The 21536-nt window shown below is 39.5% G+C and overlaps 1 protein-coding gene across 11 annotated transcripts in view; it reads right to left on the reverse strand.

The window, feature by feature from the left end:
• APBB2 (amyloid beta precursor protein binding family B member 2) overlaps positions 1–21536 on the reverse strand; it is a 193160-nt gene that overhangs the window by 4681 nt on the left and 166943 nt on the right. For 5 of the 11 annotated variants that reach the window (XM_042467266.1, XM_042467265.1, XM_042467267.1 and 2 more), the window contains 6 exons: positions 17431–17436; positions 7748–7862; positions 6474–6561; positions 5449–5532; positions 4181–4296; positions 1849–2028 (listed from right to left, as the gene is read on the reverse strand). In XM_042467266.1, coding sequence (XP_042323200.1) covers positions 1849–2028; positions 4181–4296; positions 5449–5532; positions 6474–6561; positions 7748–7862; positions 17431–17436 — 589 coding nt within the window. Of the gene's footprint in view, positions 1–1848; positions 2029–4180; positions 4297–5448; positions 5533–6473; positions 6562–7747; positions 7863–11539; positions 11670–17430; positions 17437–21536 lie in introns of those variants that run through there. The other 6 variants (XM_042467268.1, XM_042467264.1, XM_042467270.1 and 3 more) reach the window with 4 other exon arrangements.

Raw genomic sequence — 21536 nt, forward strand, 5'->3', positions numbered from 1 at the left:
TTTCTCAGTCCCACTACCATCCCACAAAGCCTTCTCAGTGGTTGCTCCCACCTTAGACTAGCCCCCTCTCTGCTCTCCATTTGCTGGCAGACAAAAACTTTTCAAGCCGGCTTTAAATACATAATTGTGCCCAGCAAGGCATCTTATCGGGGTGTTTGCTTGGTAAGTTTTGAATGGTTTTGTATGTTTAACTTTATATTTTAAATAATGTAACACTTTTGATTTGTTATATTAATATAATATTTTATTTATATTTTAAAATTGTATTGTTTTATTGTCACCAAGGTTTTGTGAGCTGCCTTGGGTCCAAGTAGGGAGAAAAGTAGTGTATAAATAAATAAATAATAACTATGCATTCCAGAAAACAGCACTAGGTGTAAACATACACTTTCATACCTAACCTTTTTTGCTCAGTCTGCTATTTCCATTTCGAGAGGCAGGCTATAGCTTCAGAGCCAAGGACAACATGTGGCCAGATTTTTGGACTTTCCATTTATTCTCCCATCCCCCTTTTCATACCATCTAGCCGGATGAAATGTTTTGGAGAATCCAGAAGTTGGACACTCTTATATGGCCCTAATAAAGGTATTACCCAAGTCTGATTTTTATTTTTACTCATGGACTATGTCACTATTTCTGCTTTTTATTTTACTGCAAAGCATGTTATGATCATGTTTAAATCATATTGTTTTTCCGTGCATGTTCTGTTTGTGAGTGTGGCAAATTAGCATACTTCTACAAATTGGCATATTTCTACAAATAATCATAGAATCATAGATTCTACAAATACAGGATTGGAACCCAAGTTCCCTTTTATCTGCTGAAGGGACTCTTGATCCAAAGGAAAGTTATCCTGACAGAAAGGAGAGAGGGGGTAGTTTCACTGCTTTTCTTTTTCTGCTGCAGCCTCCTGTGCTACTCCCTATACTGTTCCAGATGATCTCTAGCCCTCTGGGGGTGAGTTTAAGGTTGTGAAGGAGGGAGTGGGAGAGGCACTTCCCTCCCCACTTTTCCATTGATTGGTGGGTCTGTTGCATGGAACTCCACTGAGGGAACTCTCTTTCTTGTGAAGCATTCATTACGCTGCAAACCTGAATGTAAATTAAAAAGTGAGAACAGGGTCTGGTAGAAAATGCTGCCATTTAGATGCTACATATGTGGCCCTCATTCATACACCTCAAGCATATTGTCTGCATTGTCATCAGCCACCAGATGTTCAAACCCAACTAAATATAACTTGATGATCATGATTTGGATTGAATATCACTCTCCTCTCATCTTAAGGGCCTGCTTTGTTCACTCTCAGGTGAGTGCTAATATGTCCTCCACTAGCCTGTGGGAATACTTGACAGTTTTAAAGGATGATACCACCAAATGCTTGGGAAGCAGATGCTAAAGCAGGGCATTCTGGTTCTTCTCATCAATCTTGCAATTTGTTCTTTCCATTGTGTCCTTTTAATAGAGACACATTGTTCTGTTGCAAAAAGCCAGAGCCTGTGTCTTTGCTTCTGATTCCGGATTCTGCTTATCTGGTTGTCAGTCTATGCACGTAATAATTTGCAGTACTGACTTCTAATAGCATTAAAGCAGAAGGGGCAGGGAGAGCTGACAATAATACTTAGAACCATGATGTGAAATGTTAAACTTCAAATGTGGAACTGAAAATAGTGACTGAACTGAAAATAGTGATTGATTAATTAGGGCAATTTTTTATACTTAAATACAATTTCATACTGCATTAACACTAAATACCACAAAATAACAACTCAAGAGGGAGTTAATACTCTCCTTTGTATGAATGTTATACTCTTTATACATATAGTATTATAGTTTTCTGTGCTTACTTACCATACAAGCAGCCTGAACAGCCTCTGACACATTGCCTGCATTGGGTTCGCACCAGAAAACGTGGCACTCAAAATGCTGGTTTCCTGTATCCATAATGAAGGCAAATGTATGGATATCTTTTCCCACACCCATAAAAGACAAGAATCGGACACGACATTCCACCATAATCTCCTCTTCATTCTAGTTAATCAGAAGACTTGTTATTAAAATTTGGTTTTCAAGGCAGAGTTAAAATGCTCATTGCTTAAGTAATGAAATATTGATTTTCTGAATAGCACCAGTTCTGGGCCACATGAATAAAGTTGAACCAGGATTCCAAAAGACACAGAGAAAACAATGACTAAAACTGTTGGCACTGAGCATCCTATAATGGGTTTTGTGTTTGTAAACATCATGGCATCATGACCATAACTTTGCACACAAAGGAGCTGCATATATATGAGAAGCAACTGTACTGACTCAAATAGACATTACTTAATGTTGGAAGTATGGAAAGGAATATATACAAGGTGTCCAAAAATTAACTTTACAGTTTAAATTTTATATAGAATTGAACTTGTAAAGATAATTTTTTGACACCCTAGACATTTGTATGCCCCCAAATTTAATCTACTATAGAATAATCAAAGAATGCTCTTTGAAAAATAACAATATTGTCCACCAGACCTAAGTGCCAATAGACTTTGGTCATGATTCAATTGTGAGTAGAGCTCAGCACTGATCAGCTGGAGGGCACAGAAAAAGAGAAAGTGCTCAACAGTTCAGCCTTTATAAGCCAGTCTGACATTGGCTGTATACACACTGCAGAAGTAATCCAGTCTGACACCACTTTAACTGCCATGGTTCAATACTATGGAATTCTGGGAACTGTAGTTTGTTGTGACATTAGAGTTCTCTGACAGAGAAGGCTGAATGTGCCACAAGCTCCCAGGAGCAAACAAAGTCCCTGCCCCAAACTGCTGGTGCTATCTATGTTGAGTCATTTGTCAAGAAATTTCTGTGGGGAAGCTAGTGAATTGATTAAGGTGAAGAGGAGGAGGAAGAGAATACTGCAGCTGTTGTAAGCACTGTGTACAGAAACGGACATGGGATCTCTTAGGCAAGGCCATACCAAAGAAGGCCTCTCTTGGGCCAAAGATAAGGAAAAGGCAATGGTAAAGATGGCATCACTTCCATCTTCTCAAGGTGATTTTTCTCAGCATTGAGATGAAAGCAAGCAGGCAGTCAATGCTGCTTCAGTTTTCCAGAAGCAGAAATTAAATTTTCATCACTCCAAGAGGAAAGACAAAGCTCACTCAAGAGAAGGAAGGGGTATGTGTGGTTATCAACCTAGCTGTTGTTATTTTTGTGTCTGTGTGTGTCTGGTAATCTGATTCTGCTGCTTTGTTGCTGCCTCAGTCTTCTCCTTTCCTCCTCATTGCATTTTTAAGAAAACCATTTTGCCAAAAAGGTAAAAGACAATAATTAAAAATGGTAATTTAGGATGTGGAATGCCTTGTTTGCAGAAGATGAGGTGTTCAGTTCCTGGTATTTCTAGGTATCTGCTGGGGAACGGGGCTGGGAAAGTCACTGCTGGACCCAATTAGAGAATACTGGGCTAGACAGACCCATGATCTGACCACACAGAATAAGTTCATAAGTCCATATATACACACAAACATCAGCTGGGGCCACAACAGAGCAGAATTAAATATGTTTTAAGTTCACTTAACTTGGTGTAGATTGTGCTCTGAAATACACAAGCCAAATAAGATGGCTTCTGGCTACTTTAGGGGCATGACGTTCAAATGATGTATGCCCCCAAGGCGGCTGGAAGCCTCTCCTGTACCACGAAATCTGACTCCTGGAGGTGCTGGTTTGGGACCACAGCGGTGGACTGTTTCAGGAGCAGGCCATACGGTTGCTATGGTCTCAGTCTGATCATGGCTGGAGCAGCCTCTGGCCATTCTTTACTAGTTGTTTGCTTCGGTCCTGTGACTGAAATTTGTACTGGCCATCAATTTTTCCAGAAATCCTTAGGTTCATATAATTTAACCAAAAGCCTAATTGATATGAAAATTTTCTTTCATATAATGTTCATTAAATTGGCAGTTTTGTTGTTTTTATAGGAGAAAATAGTAACATATGGCAAACCGAAAAGTCTGGAAAATGCCATGCCAGTCATAATTAGTTGCCAAATTTCTTCTACCTTTGCATATGACAGTTGTATCTCCAATAAACTTGAACACAGGGAAGTCTGAAACAAATAAAGGACTGATAAAGAAAAAAAAATCAAATTCTAGTTATCTATTAGGACAATCCATTTACAGAGAGGACTCAAGTTGTGCCTTACTCCTTCACTGATGACTGTCACTGTAGCATCAGCAACATTCATGGTGACAGGCATCCAGTCCTCTCTGCCAGAGGAAGACATCAGACTCTCTATAGCACCATTTAGTGTGTCCATACCTGCAATTGTAGAGGAAGAAAGAACACCAGATCAGTCCACTGGTTCTACTAAAACACCAGCAACACCTGGTTCCCATTTGCCTTGACTAAGCCTATTTCCATCTGTTTTGTTATAAGATCTCAGGAAAACTACAGTGGGGCATACTGGCTAGGGTTGTGGAGAGCTGCAGACCAATAACTTCTGGAGGGACATACTTATCATAGCCTTGATTTGTATTTCTAATTTAAAAAGAAACACAACATAGATTCTGCAAGTCTGAAACCTGCCCAGTTTTGTAAGCTTGTGGGTTGGCCTGTCTAAGTATTAATCTTTATGAACTGGTTTTAAAAAAAATTCCATAAAAAAGCAACTTAGGGGCGAAACAGACTAAATAAAAAATAAATAAAACTTTTATTTTTATCCCGCTTTTCTGTGACGAGACAATCAAAGCGGCTCACAATACATTAAAATATCCACATTCAACATTATGTTCCCAAACCCTCCCCCAAAACAGGATTAAACATGATACAATTAAAATTGTAGATTAACACAATAAAAATATAACGAGGACACAGTGTGGGCTAATACATGATGAGCCCTGAAGGAGAGGCTTCTGGCCATCCCTTTGATCGCCGGGTTGGGCTGCGCAACTGCATGCCACGCCCCTATCCTGGTGTTTTCTCGGCTCCAAAAGAAGAGGCAGAAAGCCACTCCTTTTTAAGCTGGGGAAAAAACTAACTTTGCTACCGTGGCAGAGGCTTATTGGAGTGTCCTTGGCATGGCACGTGTAAATGTCATGCCACCGTGAAGCTGCTGCACATGCGATTAGTGTGCAGGTTCCCAGAAGCCTGGGGGTATGCACTGTCTGAATGCCATGCCTCCACACTGCTGGTAAGCCGGCTGTTACTGCAAGTCTGTTTTGTCCCTTAGTTTCAGAACCTAGTGTGTGATCTTAAGTCACATTATGCATGCCTAAATATTACATGAGTGTTGTCAGCATAAAATGAGAGTTAATTTCTACTTGCATCTGAAGAAGTAGACTAAGTCTATGAAAGCTCATGTTTCAACTTCTTCTGCATAGTTATCGATTCAAGGGTGCTACAAGATCCCTTTGCATGCTGCAAGTAGTTAAGGTAATGAAGGTAGTAATGGACAAAGATGTTTATACATACCCACTGGCCTAGCTACAGGTAACATGCCCAAATACTGTACATGAAACTTCTGCACCAGCTCAGTCTTTGGTGTTGGGAAATCTACTGCATGGGAACACACACACATGGAAGCAAAAATCAATTTCACCTTATCAACATTCACATCAGGGAACAAAACCATCCTTATTTCAATGACAGAAAAAAATGACCAGATAATTGAACTCTAGGGGATACTGTTATTGATCCCAATAAATCTGTGTTCCTTCTGCCTAGTTGGTTTGTTTCTGATGGAATTAAAGAAAAGTGAACCATTACATTATATCCTTGTAAAAAAAATTCTCTCATGTGAGACAGACAGAAAGAGAGGGAAAGAGAGAACATATTGTGTTCCACTCTTACCTACACATGCCCCAAATCCACAGGATTATGCTCATGTTCAGCACAAAGTCTGGGAAAGGAGCCATAGCTTAGGGGCAGAGAAGATGAGCAGGGGATTGTGGGAATTTTATCTTAAAAATTAGCCTTTCCAAGCTCTGGCTGAGTCAGAACATCTTTAGTAAGAAAGCGCACAAGATCCATGACAGCCATAGCCAGGCAGACTCACAAGAGCAGATTAGGAACTAGATGTGCTTTGTAATATTAACCGACCTAATTTAGACTTCCCAGACTAATATACAACACCAAAACACCTCCAGAGGAGGTATTTGAGGTGCATGGGAGGGGCACTTAGTGAAAGATGCCCCTTCCTGTCTTAAGTTAATTTAATTGTTTTTCAGTGGAAATCAAGCACTGGATCATGTCCTCAGGGTGCTTCAAGATGGCCAGATGCTAACACTAAAAACAAATTGGCACTGTGTATTCCATCCCTCCCTCCCACGTTTTTTCTGGAATGAAAAATGTTGTCTAAAAGCACCCTACCTTGCCACACTTTCACAGACAAGCCATAAATAATACTGTTTTAGAATATTTTAGCCGTTATTTCAGATTAATAACAGTAATTTATTAGAGAATGTACAGTGAATAAAATATTCTACCCATAACGATACCTTGCAAGGGAACTTCAAGCGTAACATTTGTTCGGTCTTGTAAGGAGCTGCAAGCTACAGCTTTGGCATTCTTCCGTTCAGCCATAATCTGGAGATGGTGAGAATGCAAGGTTTTTATCTCTAGTCAAATGCTACAGTGATATATATGTGTGTATTGTGTGTCTTCTGGCCATTTCCGACTTATGGTGACTCTAACACAAACCTATCACAGGGTTTTCTTGGGTTTCATCAGAAGGGTTTTCCCATTGGTATGTTTTATCCTAGTTTTAAAAATTATGATTTTAAAATCTTTTAAAAGATTTTACATTGCATTTTATATTTTAATATTTTAAATATTTACATTTATATTACAGGTTGATTTTTCCTTACCCGAAATTCCATATACAAACTTGGCTTCATGCTCAATATTATTTAAAATATATTGTATAATATTACTGTCAGTCTATGTATATAAGGTATATATGAAACAAATGAATTTTGTGTTTAGACTTGAGTATCATCTCCAAGATATCTCATTACATACATATATGCAAATACAAGTATTCCAAAATCCAAAACACTTCTGCTCTAAGCATTTTGGACAGGGGAGACTCAACCTGTATGTTTACACTTATATAAATATTTTATATATATTTATATATACAAATATATTGTAACTAATGTTGGTTAAGAAGGTGGGCAGACTCAATCCCATGCATATCCTCTAAGAAGTAAATCTCGCTGACTTCAATGGAGCTTACTTTCCAGGACAGCTGACAGATAGTTAAACAGTGCCCCCAAATCAATCACACCTCACAGAAAGATTCTATTCCTGATAGCATAATATGCTGTTGAAAAGTGCAGCAGACCCAACAGGGATGACTACACCAAGTTATCTGCCAAAGTGACCAAGGTTGTTTTAAGACCCAAATCAGGTCTGAAACCAGACTGCAACACATCCAAATATTCAACTTCATTCAAGAAAGTCAAGTTGCATTTCCATCATATGCAACAATAAGGGCAATACGGCCATGGACAACTCATGTGTCATCTCAAAAACTTCCTGCTTTCCCAGGTACAAAGCTACACATTATTCTAAGATGCTGGGTAGCTTGGCCCTGAGAGGCCTCCCACAGGATGCTGTCCTGGGTGTGGAGTGGTAGAAACTCAGGCCCTGGGGCTGAATCCATATCTCCAGGGGTTCCAATTGGACTTCTGGGGTCCTGAGCTGGCAACACGCCCTTTCCCATCACCCTTTCAGGGAGGAGTAAGAAAGAAATAAGAAGAGCACTTGCCTTAGAACAGATTTCGTGCAGGCTTGTGGCAATGGCTTTTGCTGGTGTGTCACATCGAAAGACGTGACATTTTAAAATCCTAGTCTCTCTGTCTCTTGCTACATAGGCAAAGTCCCTGTGCAAACAAACAAACAAACAAACAAAAACAAAGTATAATAAAAATCAGCAGCACACACACATAATAATGGTAGTAATTATGATGTGACACTTTTTTTAAAAAAAGACACCAAATTGGATGGAACATAATTTTGTTTCTGCTCATGAGGAGCACCAGCCCTTTTGCCTGCCTACTTTGTAGGAAAAAAAAACACATTCAAGCACCCAGGAAGGCTTGTTCTGAGTTTCCTTTCCCTTACTCTGACACTTCAGCTGGCAGCTTAACATCTGCCAGGGTTAGTGTCAGGCTTCTGAGTGAGGGAACCCATGGTCTTCCAGATGTTGGTAGAAACAAACTCTCACAGCTTTAGCCAGCTTAGCCAATGATCAGGGACGCTAGAAGCTGTGGTTCAACAACAGCTAGAGAGCTATAGGTTCCTCAGGCCTGCTTTTGAAAGTGCTTCTTGGAAAAACAGAGGAGTTTATTTTTGTTTTCCCAAATGTTTTATCTAGGGTAAACATCTTGTCATGACCTCCCAGAGACTATTTAGGAAAGGCATTAGAATGATGGCCCTCTCCAGATTCAGAACCTATGTCACTTTTGGTCAAAAGAACCAATGTTTTTGGCTTGGCTCTCTAATGTATTGCTATTATGCACAATTAAACTGCCCCATGTGCTAGCTATACATGCCTAAGGCACACATCAGAAGAACTGTGTGTATGTGATATTTTGAAATGCACTGATTATGTCATTAAAATTATTATGATTTTATGGTGCTCTTCGTACAGACTATTTTTTTAAAAAAAATAACTTTATCCAACCCTTTAAAATGCCTTTATATAAAAAAGTTATTGTTCCAATCCTCTCAAAACTCTCTCTCTTATTTGTTCACATCAAAGCCTAAAATACTGATTGCTATATTAGTTGTTGAGAGACATATAAACTACTGCTTGCTATGCATGCCATGGTTCCACAAAGTTGGCATATTAGCTGGCAAATCTGTCGCCACAGGCAAGAAAACTGCATCAAGAAATTTCTTCACTTTTTTTTCTTAAACCAGTCATGCTGGGCAGAAACATGAGGGGTATGAGGAGGGAGAGGAAACAAGCAACCATCTGCTGTAAAATCATCTATCAACATTAGCAATCAAATGCAAATCTTTCTTTCAGCAAGGTTCTGAAGATAGGTTGACTTCAATGATGAATCTTATTGAGTAGACAGATTTTAAAAATAAAGTGGGCCCTTGGGGTTTGTTCCAGGACCCACCATGGATACTATAATCCTTGGATACTCATGTCCTATTATATACAATGGTGTAATAAAATGGCATCCCATATATAAAATGGCAAAATCAAGGTTTGTTTTTTGAATTTTGTGTGTGTGAATATTTTCGAAATATGGTTGGTTGAATTCATGGATACAGAAGGTTGACTGTATTATTCCCCCCCCCGCCCTTCTTGAAAGTCAAGTGATTTCTTACACATTACTCTAAGAAGTATGTTTTGTGGTGGATGGACTCCAGAAAGCATGCCTGCCCTTTTATCTCACCTCTCTGTTTCTTTCTTTGATCTATGAACCTTTTAGCTACCTGCCTGCCTGCAGAGATCATGTCCCCCTTCTTCCAAATGTTAGTCCTTTGTCTCCCTTTGGCTGGGAAGGGAGCATCCATGAGGCTCTGGTCTCAGGATGGACACTAGCCAACCTCCAGACATGAAAGCCAGCCTTAAGGGTCCTTCTGTGGAAGTTTAGGCGATCTTCTTTTCTCTATCTCCTTTCCTATCCCATGATGAATTTCCTGAAACAATAAATGTAAGTTTTCCTTTTTTTTTGACCTTACAAGAGCATCTTGAGTATTTTTTCCTGTTTCTACCAAAAGCTCATACTGCACTGACTTTGATGCACTCTGCTTGAGATAGATGCCAAATATTCCTGTAACATCACCATTATCATTATTATCACTGTTACTACTACAAAAATAAATCTAAAAATAGGGGAGGAAGCCCCCAATTGCCTTATGTACAAGTAACAAATACACATAATTTATTATATGGGAAGAGTAACAATTACCAGATGTTAAAATTATGCAAAGAGAGCTTGTAGCGCCTTTGACACTAACTGAAAGAAAGAAGTTGGCAGCATGAACTTTCACAGATTTAAGTCTGCTTCCTCAGATGCATTTAGAAGTAGACAAGTCTATGAAAGCTCATGCTGTCAACTTCTTTCTTTCAGTTTGTCTCAAAGGTGCTACAGGATTCCTTTGCATAATGAATAGTAATAGTTCAATAGTGCAGAGGGTGCACATTAAGGAGTAACACAATTTAGGAATAATTGCTTCAGGATACTGAAGAGAAGCAGTGCTCAGGGGAGATGGGCATGAGTAAAGACTTAGGCTTTGAGAGTGTGGCAGATATAAACTTTTGCCAAGGGTTTTGCTTACAATTAGCATTTGTATTCCTACAACCTTTTGCTTTCTTCAAAGCCATATGTGTGCACATTAGCTCAGTCCAGTTCCTGTCATCATTGTTTGCTATTCTGTTACATTCTTCCTAAGCCAGGCAGTTATTCACATATTCTGCCTCTAGCCTAGACAGACATTTGTGATAGGATATAAATATACAACACGACACGCACCCATATTTTGATGCTATGTTGACTGTCATGACTCCATCCTGTTGAATCCTGGAATTTGAAATCTGAGGTGGTATACAGAACCCCCAGAATTACAGCACTAGAGCTCTATATCAGAGTGCCCCACAAAACTGCAAATCCCAGAATTTTGTTAGAGTGCAATCAAAGTGATGTAACTGTGTAGTGTGGATACAACCCAGATTATGCTAGTTGTCCTCGAAAGACCAATGTATGGATGCAAATTCATATTCAGATATTTGATCTGGTTTTATTGAAAATTAGAGGTAATGATTTATAAATCTTCTTATTCCGTATTGCTGTAATGTCAGAATATCGTCAAATGCCACTGGGAACCATATAGTGTATTCTTTACTTTGCATATCATTTTAAATAATATACAAATTTAAAAAATGCTAGTTGCCCTTTGGATTTATGATGTCTTTTGGATTTGTGTGTGCATGTGTATTATATTCATATCCTCTTCTATATTTTATGATCTCAGGGCAGCATACAATAAAATCAGTTTAACCAATTGAAAAATATAAAACAGAATTTTTTTTAATTAAAATAGACTAAAAGTGAATTAAACAATGGGACAGGTTATAACAGAATAAATCAGATCAGCAAAAATGCATGGCTTCCTCCTTGTTGCCATTTTGTTGCCAAGGGAAAATTTTATGTTCTGCGGGCCTTTTTAGGAATTGACTGAGAGAGTTTTTAATGTGTGCTGTTTTACTGTGTGCTGCTAGGCTGGTTTTTATCTTTTGTCGTTAATAGGAATTTGCCTCTCCCCGAATGATTCAGGGATGCTGGAGGGGAGCCAGTGATATCCTGACGTTTAGGTAGCGCACCAGGCTTTCACACACACATGCTTCCTAAACAATTTAGCAGCGTTTACTAGTGCTTAAGCACTTATCTGAAGATCTTCTATGTTGTAACACTACTCAGTTTAAAATGTTTGCCAAAAAAATGCTCCGAACATTGTTTTCCAACATCTACCATATACTGTTCCATTTTTTTAAAAGACAGTATTTAACAAAATGTTCATCTTTTATGTATGTACTTACTACACCTCTCCTGCTAGTGAGAGTCTGCAACATCACCAAATTAGAGTGAGCTGCTACTCTGTACCAAAGCCAGAAAGCAAGTCGATGGGAAGGAGGAATCAATACAATGCTATTGCATGCAAGGCTGTGGCTTGGCTTTCTTGATCAGCTGTAACACAAAAGAGCATTTCTTTAATTTAAGATGCTCAATTTAGCTTATTATAGAACAAAGGAGGCAAACAAGAAAATTTGGAAAACAAAAATTATTCAAGTTTTTTTAAAAGAAAATGAAGAAGAGCTAATCTTTGGAACTAATTGGCAGAGCTTGGGTTGTTGTGCTTATTTAACACCTGGTTAAGCAACATTTAACAGTGCAATGATGGTTAATTATAATGACATATAACAGAACATATGTGCTGTCCAGTGAGAACTAGGCTGGTCATTACACTAATGCCTGGTGAGACATCCTTATTAAATGCAACCTGAAAGATGTTAACACATATCTCTCAATAAAAAAAGAAACAATACCGATACATTCTGACTGCAAGAGGTTGCATTTTTAAAAGGTATAAAGAGATAGAAGGGGAGCCTACCTTTCCAGTATGATACTCTTTTCTCTGAAAAGAGAAAAATGGTGTATAGGATTTTTTAAAAAGTGGTTCTGAGATTTAGAATGGTTTAGACAACAAAAACCAGGAACTGTCATAGAAAAAGTGATGACAGGTTCCTAACATGAGAATGCCTTTGCTCTCAACAAAAGCTGGTTTTGAAAAATACTTATAAAAAGAAAATAGCTAGTACAGTAAAAAAAAAAACAAAATCAAAGTGTGGATGGATTGTAAGAGGCATCTCCATACTTCCATGGGTCCTAGTTTTGGAGCTGAGAGGACACCAACATTCACAAACACCCATGTATCAAACATACTCTTATTCAGGGAAGAGCTCAGTTCTTCCTCAGCTTTCCCACTTTGTCGATAGCAAAAAACAGACATGCTTCATTTTGCTCTCTTTAGATTTTTGAGTGTTGTGACTTTCCCTCCTCTTCCCAATGTCATCATCTGTTGACTAAGCAGCTTCAGTCAGCTTCTTGTAAGCCTTTCCTGAATCCTTTCTCCAAGATGGAAGCGAAAGGAGACAATCCAAGTGTTGCCACCATTATAGGAGTGTTGGCATGTGGATTCCCACTACAACACCACACTGCTGCTATTGTTAATCCCAGAATTCTCACTGTCTTGGACCACCACTGGGGATAGATGTAGGCTTTTATTTTAATAATTAAACTTCTGTTTCTTTATCCAAGAATCTCAGGATAGCATTTAGTACCTTCCCCTTTAATCCTTTAAACATCCCTATGAGCTAAATTACGCTTTCAATAAGCATCTGTCCCAAGATCACACTGTTAATTCACTGGAAAGTATCAATATTCTTTTAATGCATACGGAATCTTTACACAGAGTAGGTAAGGGGAAGGAGAAGGGAAAATAAGTCCCCTTTCTCCCATATGCTCTCTCTTTCTCTTAAAACACAATGACCCTATGGCCCAGGCAGTTAAGCTGCCCTTAACTCTGAAGTATAGCATTCTACCCCAATACAAAAGGCTGATCCACAGGCTTTTGCGTCAGCAGGACTGCCTGCCATCCACACAGACAAACAGACAAGAGTGAAAGGAGAGGCTCCTCCACATTCTGCTTTTGTAGGTACATGTCAGGACTAACTGAAGCCCATAGATTTTGAGATAAAAACATGAAATCTATGGATGGTCCCTAGTGTAGTCATAAGTGGTGGTGGTGGTGGTATCTACTAATGATACAAAGGTGATGTCACATGGGACAGTCCCTGGTGTTTTAAGAATTAAGCGTCAACTACAATACACACACACACACACACACACACACACACACACACACACACAAGCACTTTGAAGGCAACCCTCTTGCCTTGTGATTCTTCCACGTGCCCTGACATGTGGAGAAGAGGGACTAAGTCCTGAGACTCAGAGCCAGGCCCTAATATTTAAGAATCTTATAGCACTGGTACTGGAGTGGGTAAGAGGCATTGCTTCCAACACATGTTTGCACTAACGCTCTTGTCTGAAATTTACTTGCCACATTATTAAGTCCTAGCATTCTGCTCAAGTTACTATTGTAATAAGCAATCCTGGATCATCCAACAGTTGTGTTTAAGAGATACAAGTCCCTTAATTCTTGTACACAATTAAGAGTTTTGCATGTTTAGCAACACTGCAGCTTACTTTCTTCTCCTTCTGAGAAATGTAATTGTTCCTCTTCTCAGGAACCCAATAGAGCAGATATCTGTTCTACTGTCATCACTGATCGCTCTGACACTTAAATTATTTAGCCTAAATCCAACAAATAGGCCCAACTAGAATGGCCTCAATGAATCAACTATTCAACAGTAAGTCAACACTTACGTAATTCTCACTGTTCCAGTGGCTCTACCATGTCTTTTAGGATTTAGACCCAGATTTTGTATTTATTCAGAATTTCAGAATACACCATTTCTCGTGTATTTAATGTTATTTTTCTAGATCTCTTCAGCATACTGTAGTTTGTACCTAATTCTTTTCTAATTCTTCCTTAAAGCAAATTTACATGAGGAATGAAAATAATGATTTAAAAAATGTTGTCATTAAACCTAGACTTGTACTCTGGTCAGCCAAATTATTTTCTGCCATAGAACAAAAAAGAAAAACAAAAGGTACATAGAACAATGTCTTTTTACAGTCCTTCAGTCTTCAATATACTGTTTTGTTGAAGTCAGTATATCTCACTTTTATTTCTTGGGCCTTGCTTCAGAATTTCACTACCATACTTCCTTTTCCACATTAAGCAAAACAATACTCCTTCGGTTCCTTCATGAAGCTCATGAAATATGAATACTAAGGAAAATCACTTGCTTATTCCTTATCACTGCTCCAGGGCCCAACAAGGAGAGTGTATTGCTGTGACTCATAGAGTGTGAGGCTTGAAGAGAAGAATTCCAGCAGTGACTTTCATAGCCACTGAGCTCCATTAAGTATATGGTTTTAGACTGTTCCTGGTAGGAGCTGAATAATCCCCTTTGACTTCATCCCTGAAACTTATATATAAACATATATACATACATACATACATACATATGAGGAGGTCTGGAAATGTAACATTTAAAATAGCTTAAAGGTGGATTGCAAAAATATAATGCACCAGAAATCATCTAGTTCTATCTGATCTCTTTCACAGAATAAAAATAATAAAAGTTTAATATTAGTAACAACATTAATTTTTGCAACAGCAATGACATTTATTCACTAAACCAAGGGTGGGTGACTGTGACCCCCCAGATGTTTTTGGACTACACATGCTATCACCCATCACAACTGGCTATGTTGAGTAGGGCCAATGGGTGCTCTAAAACACCCAAAGACATCTAGAGCACCACAGTTGCCTGCCCTGACGTAAACTTACTAGGTATTGTATGAAGATCCCTGGTTATGTAAGCACTGCAAACAACAGCTCAACAAATGAACAACAGTTGAGGTAGTTGGGATAATTTATTCTTTCATACTTTGGTTGCTAAATGGTGTCAAGTCAACTCTGATTTATGGTGGCCCCATGACTGAAAAACCTCTAAGTCACTGTCAGACAAACAACACTCTCGTGTGTGTGTGTGTGTGTGTGTGTGTACGTGCACAAGTGTGTGTGTGCAACAGGAGAGTCACTTCATAGGAACTATGCTGTGAATAAACTCCTGCAAGAAGAACAGCAGTTTCATCTTATGACTCTGTGAACATCCTGCTACAGAAAAACAATTTCCCAAAATCTCATTTGAGTTACCAAACATCTCATTATCAACAATACCAAAGTTACTCAAGATTATGTTGGAAGTAACATAACGGAGAAAACAATTATAAAAACCACAAATTTAAGAACCATACTCAATGTGGTTTATAGCATGATTAAAATGTACCAAGAAAAATTAAGAAAATTTGCATGATTACTTCTAGTCTGGATACTTTGGGTACTAAATGGTGTCAAGTCAATTCTGACTTATGGTGGCCCCATGACTGAGAAACCTCTAAGTCATTGTCAGACAAACAATAAGGTATCATCAACTGCCCTGTTCATCGTCTTGCAGATTCAAGGCTGTGGCTTCCCTGATTGACTCTATCTATCAGGAATGCAGTCGTCCTCTTTTCCTACTGCCTCCTACCTTGTTGCTGCTGCTATTGTTGCTGTTAACTGCCATCAAGTCGATTTCAGCCCATGGCGACCCTGTGGATAAACATCTCCAAGACTCTCTGTCCTATACTGCTCTGCTTTGTTCCTACAAACTCATACCTGTCACCTCCCTAACAGAGTCCATCCATCTAGAATGTGTCCTTTTTCTCTTTCTGCTTTGCTCCATCTTTCCTAGCCTTCCTTTTTCCAGTGGCCTCTTTGTCCTAGGAACAGATTTCCCATGACTATCAGATGTGTTGGCATTCCCATGTCCTTAAGGGTGTTCCATGGCTTTTCATGATTAATGCAGTCAAAGGCTTTGCTGTAGTCTATAAAGCACATGCTGATTTTCTTTTGGAATTCTCTAGTGTACTCCATTAAGCCCTTATATGTTTGCAATGTGGTCCCTAGTGCCTCTTCATTTCCCGAATCCCTCTTGAACCTCTGGGATTTCTCTCTCCATGTATGGTTGGAGTCTCTGTTGCAGATTTAACATAATTTTGCTTGCTTGTGAGATTAGTGTTATGGTCCTATAGTTGCTACAGTCTTTTGTGTCTCCTTTTTTGTGGGATGGGGATGTATGTTGATCATTTCCAATCTGTTGGCCATCATTTTGTTTTCGATGTCTATTGACATAAATTGGTTAGCACTAGAGTTGATTCCGTCATTGTGGATTGCAGCGGTTTAATTGAAATATCATCTGCTCCTGATTGTTGGTTTTTGGGTTTTTTTCCCATTTCTCTTAGTGTAGCTTCTTCGTTTTTTAGGATTGGGGATTCATCTTCATATGGCTCTTCATTCCATGTGCCCTTCATTTTATCATTTCTTTTATATAACTCTTCTGTGTATTGCATCCAATGTCTTTTTATTCTTTCATGTGCAACCATTCTCAAACTGCCCATGCTTAGAAGCAAATGAGATATCTGTATTGCTCTCTTTATCACCCAATATTCCTTCCCAAATGGAAGCTTATTTCTGGGCAGGAAAAAAACAACACCCTGATACTAAACTGAATATTGTCAGGTTACAAAGACTTGCTTGCTTCTACCACTTCATAAAACTGATACAGGCTGCTTCCTTAACAATGGGAAATCTCCCTCTGGAGCAAGAGGAAGCAAGCCAGCCCTTGTTGCTGTCTCTCCTGCCAATCAAATTGTTACCCCTCCTTGAGAAACTCTGGCCCAGTGGCTGCAAATCTTGCTATCACGATGGCTTCATAGACATCTGTTCTTCCCATGTCTACAGTTTAGGATTATCAAACTGATGAGATTTTGTAAACAATTTATTTTTAATTTTTTGTTGAGCTGGAGGTCAAGATGTAAATGTAGGACAGCCCCTGCCAGCCTGCTATACGTCAAAGATGCTGGACATGAGAATGATGAAGACTACAAAGTGAAGGCCATCAAGCTGAAGACTGATCTAGGATTGTGCATGCCCTATCTTATTGGGAAGTCCTGATTTCTTACCTCGTTTGGAAAATTGTAAATTTATTTTATCATTTGCATTTTACTATTTTTTATATAACATTTGGATGGCACTCACTAAAGATGAGCATCAAAAATTCATCCAATAAGGCAAAAATTTTGTTATGAAAATTGATGCCCAATAACATGCTTGCTTCATTATGCTATGCAGTGCAACAAATGCTATTGATGAAAGACAGGAAGAAAATAAAAAAAGAGAAAAATATTTTACCTTTCTCTGAATCCCGGAAAAGCATGGAAAAACAGAGCAGAAAGAGTTAGAAAGCAGTCACATGGACATCTCCATCCTTGCTATTAACATGCAATAGTCTTTGTCTGTTCTTGCTGAACTACACTGCAAAAATTCTGTCTCTGTTGAACCTAGATTTTGGTTCGACTCCTGTTGTGACCAAGTCAGTAAGTATTTTAGGAAACATATAATGAGGTCAACAGGTATCAGTCAAATTTAGAAAGGCAGGCAGCACATAAATATCAGGCTGAAAATAACACACACAAATAAGGGAAGCAGTTGGCAGAAGTGTGTTTGGAAAGCTAATCACATGAGTCTTTGCGCTTCCTAGAGAAGTTGACATTTAAAAAGACAATGCCAAAAACATCATGGCTTTACACTCCAGCAGTGAAGCTGTTTCATCATTATTAGTGAAGTAGTTTTATTAAAAGCAAGAATCTTTAAACTTTGATATCTTTAAACTTTGCAATGCACTCACTAATATCCTTCGGCATACCATTATCTCCAAATTTCACCCCCAATTTGCAGTTTGTGGAATGTACTTTTACTACTGACTTCATAGGATATTAAAATCACCCTTGTGACATTCATGGCAATCAAGTGATTTATACTACATTTCTGAATATACAAATTACATCAATACAGATGTAAATAATCTAGACAGCCAAAGTGTGTTACTAATCATCTATTTTAACAGGATTCTGCCATTTGGCTTCCAGCCCACTGCCAGTGGTTCTCAGGCTGTAGTCCTCCACATATTTTGGACTTCAACTTCCAGAACTGCTCATCACTAGCTATATTGGTGGGGTTTACATCTAGTACCTGAAGCCCAAAACATCTGGAGGGCAAAAAATTGCGAACTACTGACCTATGGTATGGTAATAACCAGGATCAGAATCATAGGCCCGTTACAAACGGGCCTTAAAGTATGCGACGAGCGCGTACTAGGGTTAGGAAGGGGCGGTGCTTCCGCACCCCTTAACTCTAGTACGCGCTCTGCGCGTAGAAAATGGTGACGGCCGTTCCACACTGCCCCGCCATCACTACGTCACGACCGCGCCGCTTCCAAACGAGGCGGTGCAGTTGTGATGTATTTGGGCCACGCCAGGGCGCCTTTTCCGCAACCCCGGAAGGAGCTCCATTTCGGAGCTCCTTCCTGGCTTTGCGTCGCTGGGCGCAGCCTTCAGACGGCTGCGCCCAGCGACGCAGAGGAGAAAGGGGCCAAGCGTCCCCTTTCTCCTCCTCCCTGCCGCCGCGGGGTGTCCTTAGCGCTTGAAGCCCCAAGGACACCCCTTTACAGGCTGCAGTGAAGCGTCCTTTTGCCGCTTCCCTGCAGCCTGCAAAGCGGCGGATCGGGGCCTCGGAGGCTGCCGGTCTGGCAGCTGAGGCCCCGATACAGTGGGGAAACTGGCGGGTACAGGTCACCGCTTTTCGGCAGTCTGTAACCCGCCACAGAATCAGCCCTTGCAACTTCTTCAGAATAAAATTGAAATAAGTTATCTTTAAAGTAATTTCTCCTTAAGTCCTACAATGATAAATATTGACAATGACAAATGCCATTTAAACCAAAATTGGGTGGAATATTAGTGAATTCAAAAGCTTTGTTGTTTGCAATGTATTTTTTCAGGTTCTTGACAGTATTTCATAGGAACAACTTTGCTTCAAGGTGAAATTAAGACTTCAGAATGATGCCACCATCATTTCCAAATTAAAATCTAAGTAAGAAATTAAGCATTTAGAATATGGATGGCTGATAGAGTGCAGAAGGAGAAGGCAAGTTTAGATATATCTTTCCTCTAACACCCAACTTACTTTAAAACACCGAACAGTCCTAATGCAGGGTAAGTAAAGTGTGGCCCCACAGATGTTGCTAGACTGCAACTATCAGTCCTAGCCGCCATAACCAATGATGAGGAATGCTGGGGGCTACAGTTCAACTGCAGCTGCCTACACTTATCCTGAAATCATCATCATCATCATCATCATCATCATCATCATCATCATCATCATCATCACCACAAAAGATTCAAGCAAAACCATAATTGTTTTCTAATAACTTCAGACTTTATGCCAAGGTAATTCAAATTTTGCATTATTCAAAGCTAAATTCTGCAACCTGCAAGTACTGTAATATGAAAAGCAACCATTTTACTTAATTTTGCGTGTTCTTCTGTTTTGGACAAAAATGGGAAAGGGCAGGGAGCCATGTAAAGTATTGAAATCCCATCCTGGACCCTGGAAGTCTTATTCATCATTGAGACATGCCTGTGTCTGTAGGGTATTGGATACACAGTCAAACATATATTCATGATCATATAGTCATGACAATGTAAAAAAAAAACCAACACTTTGTATTATCAGAAAGCTCAATTCCATGTTCAGTGCCATATTATCACTGTTCAACTTATACAGAATTGTGGTATATACAGAGTTCTGAACACTGTTGTTTTATTCCTGCTTCACAAAGCTGACAATAATATGAGGAGAAAAGAAAGGAAAGAAAGAGGAAGGAGGGAGGGAGTTATGGTTCCCTGGATGCTCTTTTTTACAACCTGATATGACTGTGGCTGGACTAGCACTTAGTTCTACATCAGTGCAACAACACAAAGCATGACATCATGGAGGAAGCACTCAGAACAGGGTTGCCAATCTATAAGCACCATCTGGCAATTGTCTGTAGCATTATTTTAATACATATTTTCCTAGCCTAACTCAACGCATCAGGGTATATACAGTACTTTGAATATTTGGTTAGAATTGGCAAACATTTAAAAACAATCAGACTGAGTTGATAATAATGTTTTAATTGATAGGTTTACTCTGGTAAACTGTACAGTGCACCCATGCCACTGCGAGCACGAGCCCCATTACTTGTACTGGGGCTTGAGCATACGCATTATTTCTTTTATGCGGGGGGTGGGTGGGTCCGGAATGGATCCCCGCGTAAAAGAAGGGCCCACTGCATTCCTTTTCTTGGAATAGCAGAGCATGAAGAATCAAGAAGCAAGAAGATATTGCAGAATGGGGCTTCATGATGTCACTTAGATGCATACTCCCCCACCACCCATGTTTCTGTCTGTCAGCATTCATACTGACAGTATCTCCATTGATTACACCACTCACTTGCTCCTGCTAGAAGTCATGGTGTGTTGAACCATTTCACTTGTTGACTGCTGAAATCTTGAATGTTAATTAATCACTTGTAATACTCTGCATCAATTCTGACACTTTGTATGTAAGTGAATGCCACCACTAAATTTGATATTGAAAAACAATATTAAGCTTATCGCACAGGCCCTGGAACGGGCCTGTCACGTTACAAAAAGGGCGTAATGGGAACGGGAGGCAGCATAGAACGCACAGAAGAATGCTGCCACCGCCACTGGAAGTTCCCATTGCGTTCCGCATGCGTCCCAGAGGGGGTGATTTTCAGGAACACTTCTAAACCGTTCCTGAAAATTGCTCCCTGGGGAACACATCTGGAATGCAATGGACCCATACTATGTAGAGTTTAATAACCAACACTTTGTACCTTGCACAGAAACTAACTGGCAGCCAGTGGAGTGATTTTAATATTGGAGTAATGGCATAACTCCTGGATGTGCCAATAATCAATCTGACTGCTGCATTTTGAACTAACTTAAGTTTCTGAACTTGGTACAGAGGTAGCTCAATGTACAGCACATTGCAGAAGTCAAGCCTTGAGGTTATCAGCACGTGCACTACCATCTTTAGGTTCTCTAGCTCCAGATAGGGGCACAACTGGTGTAACAGCCAAAGCTCATAATAAGCACTCCTGACTGTCACATCTCTGAACTGTCATTTGGAGTGACAGATCCAGAAACACCTTCAAGCTGTCAACACAGTCTTTGTCATCTCCCATCCAGAACTGGTTGACAAACCTCCATAGCCAGGTTAGGACCCTTGACAATAAGCACCTCTGTTTTGCCTTGATTCAGCTTCAATTTGTTTTTCCTCATCCAGCCCATTACCTGTTCCAGGCATTTATTCATGGGAGACACACTATTCTTAGCTAAGGACGTATTTGAAGGCATAGAGAAAAAGTTTTGGGTATCATCAGCATACTG

The sequence above is a fragment of the Sceloporus undulatus genome, chromosome 5 (assembly GCF_019175285.1).
Source record: "Sceloporus undulatus isolate JIND9_A2432 ecotype Alabama chromosome 5, SceUnd_v1.1, whole genome shotgun sequence".
Classification (NCBI taxonomy): Eukaryota; Metazoa; Chordata; class Lepidosauria; order Squamata; family Phrynosomatidae; genus Sceloporus; species Sceloporus undulatus.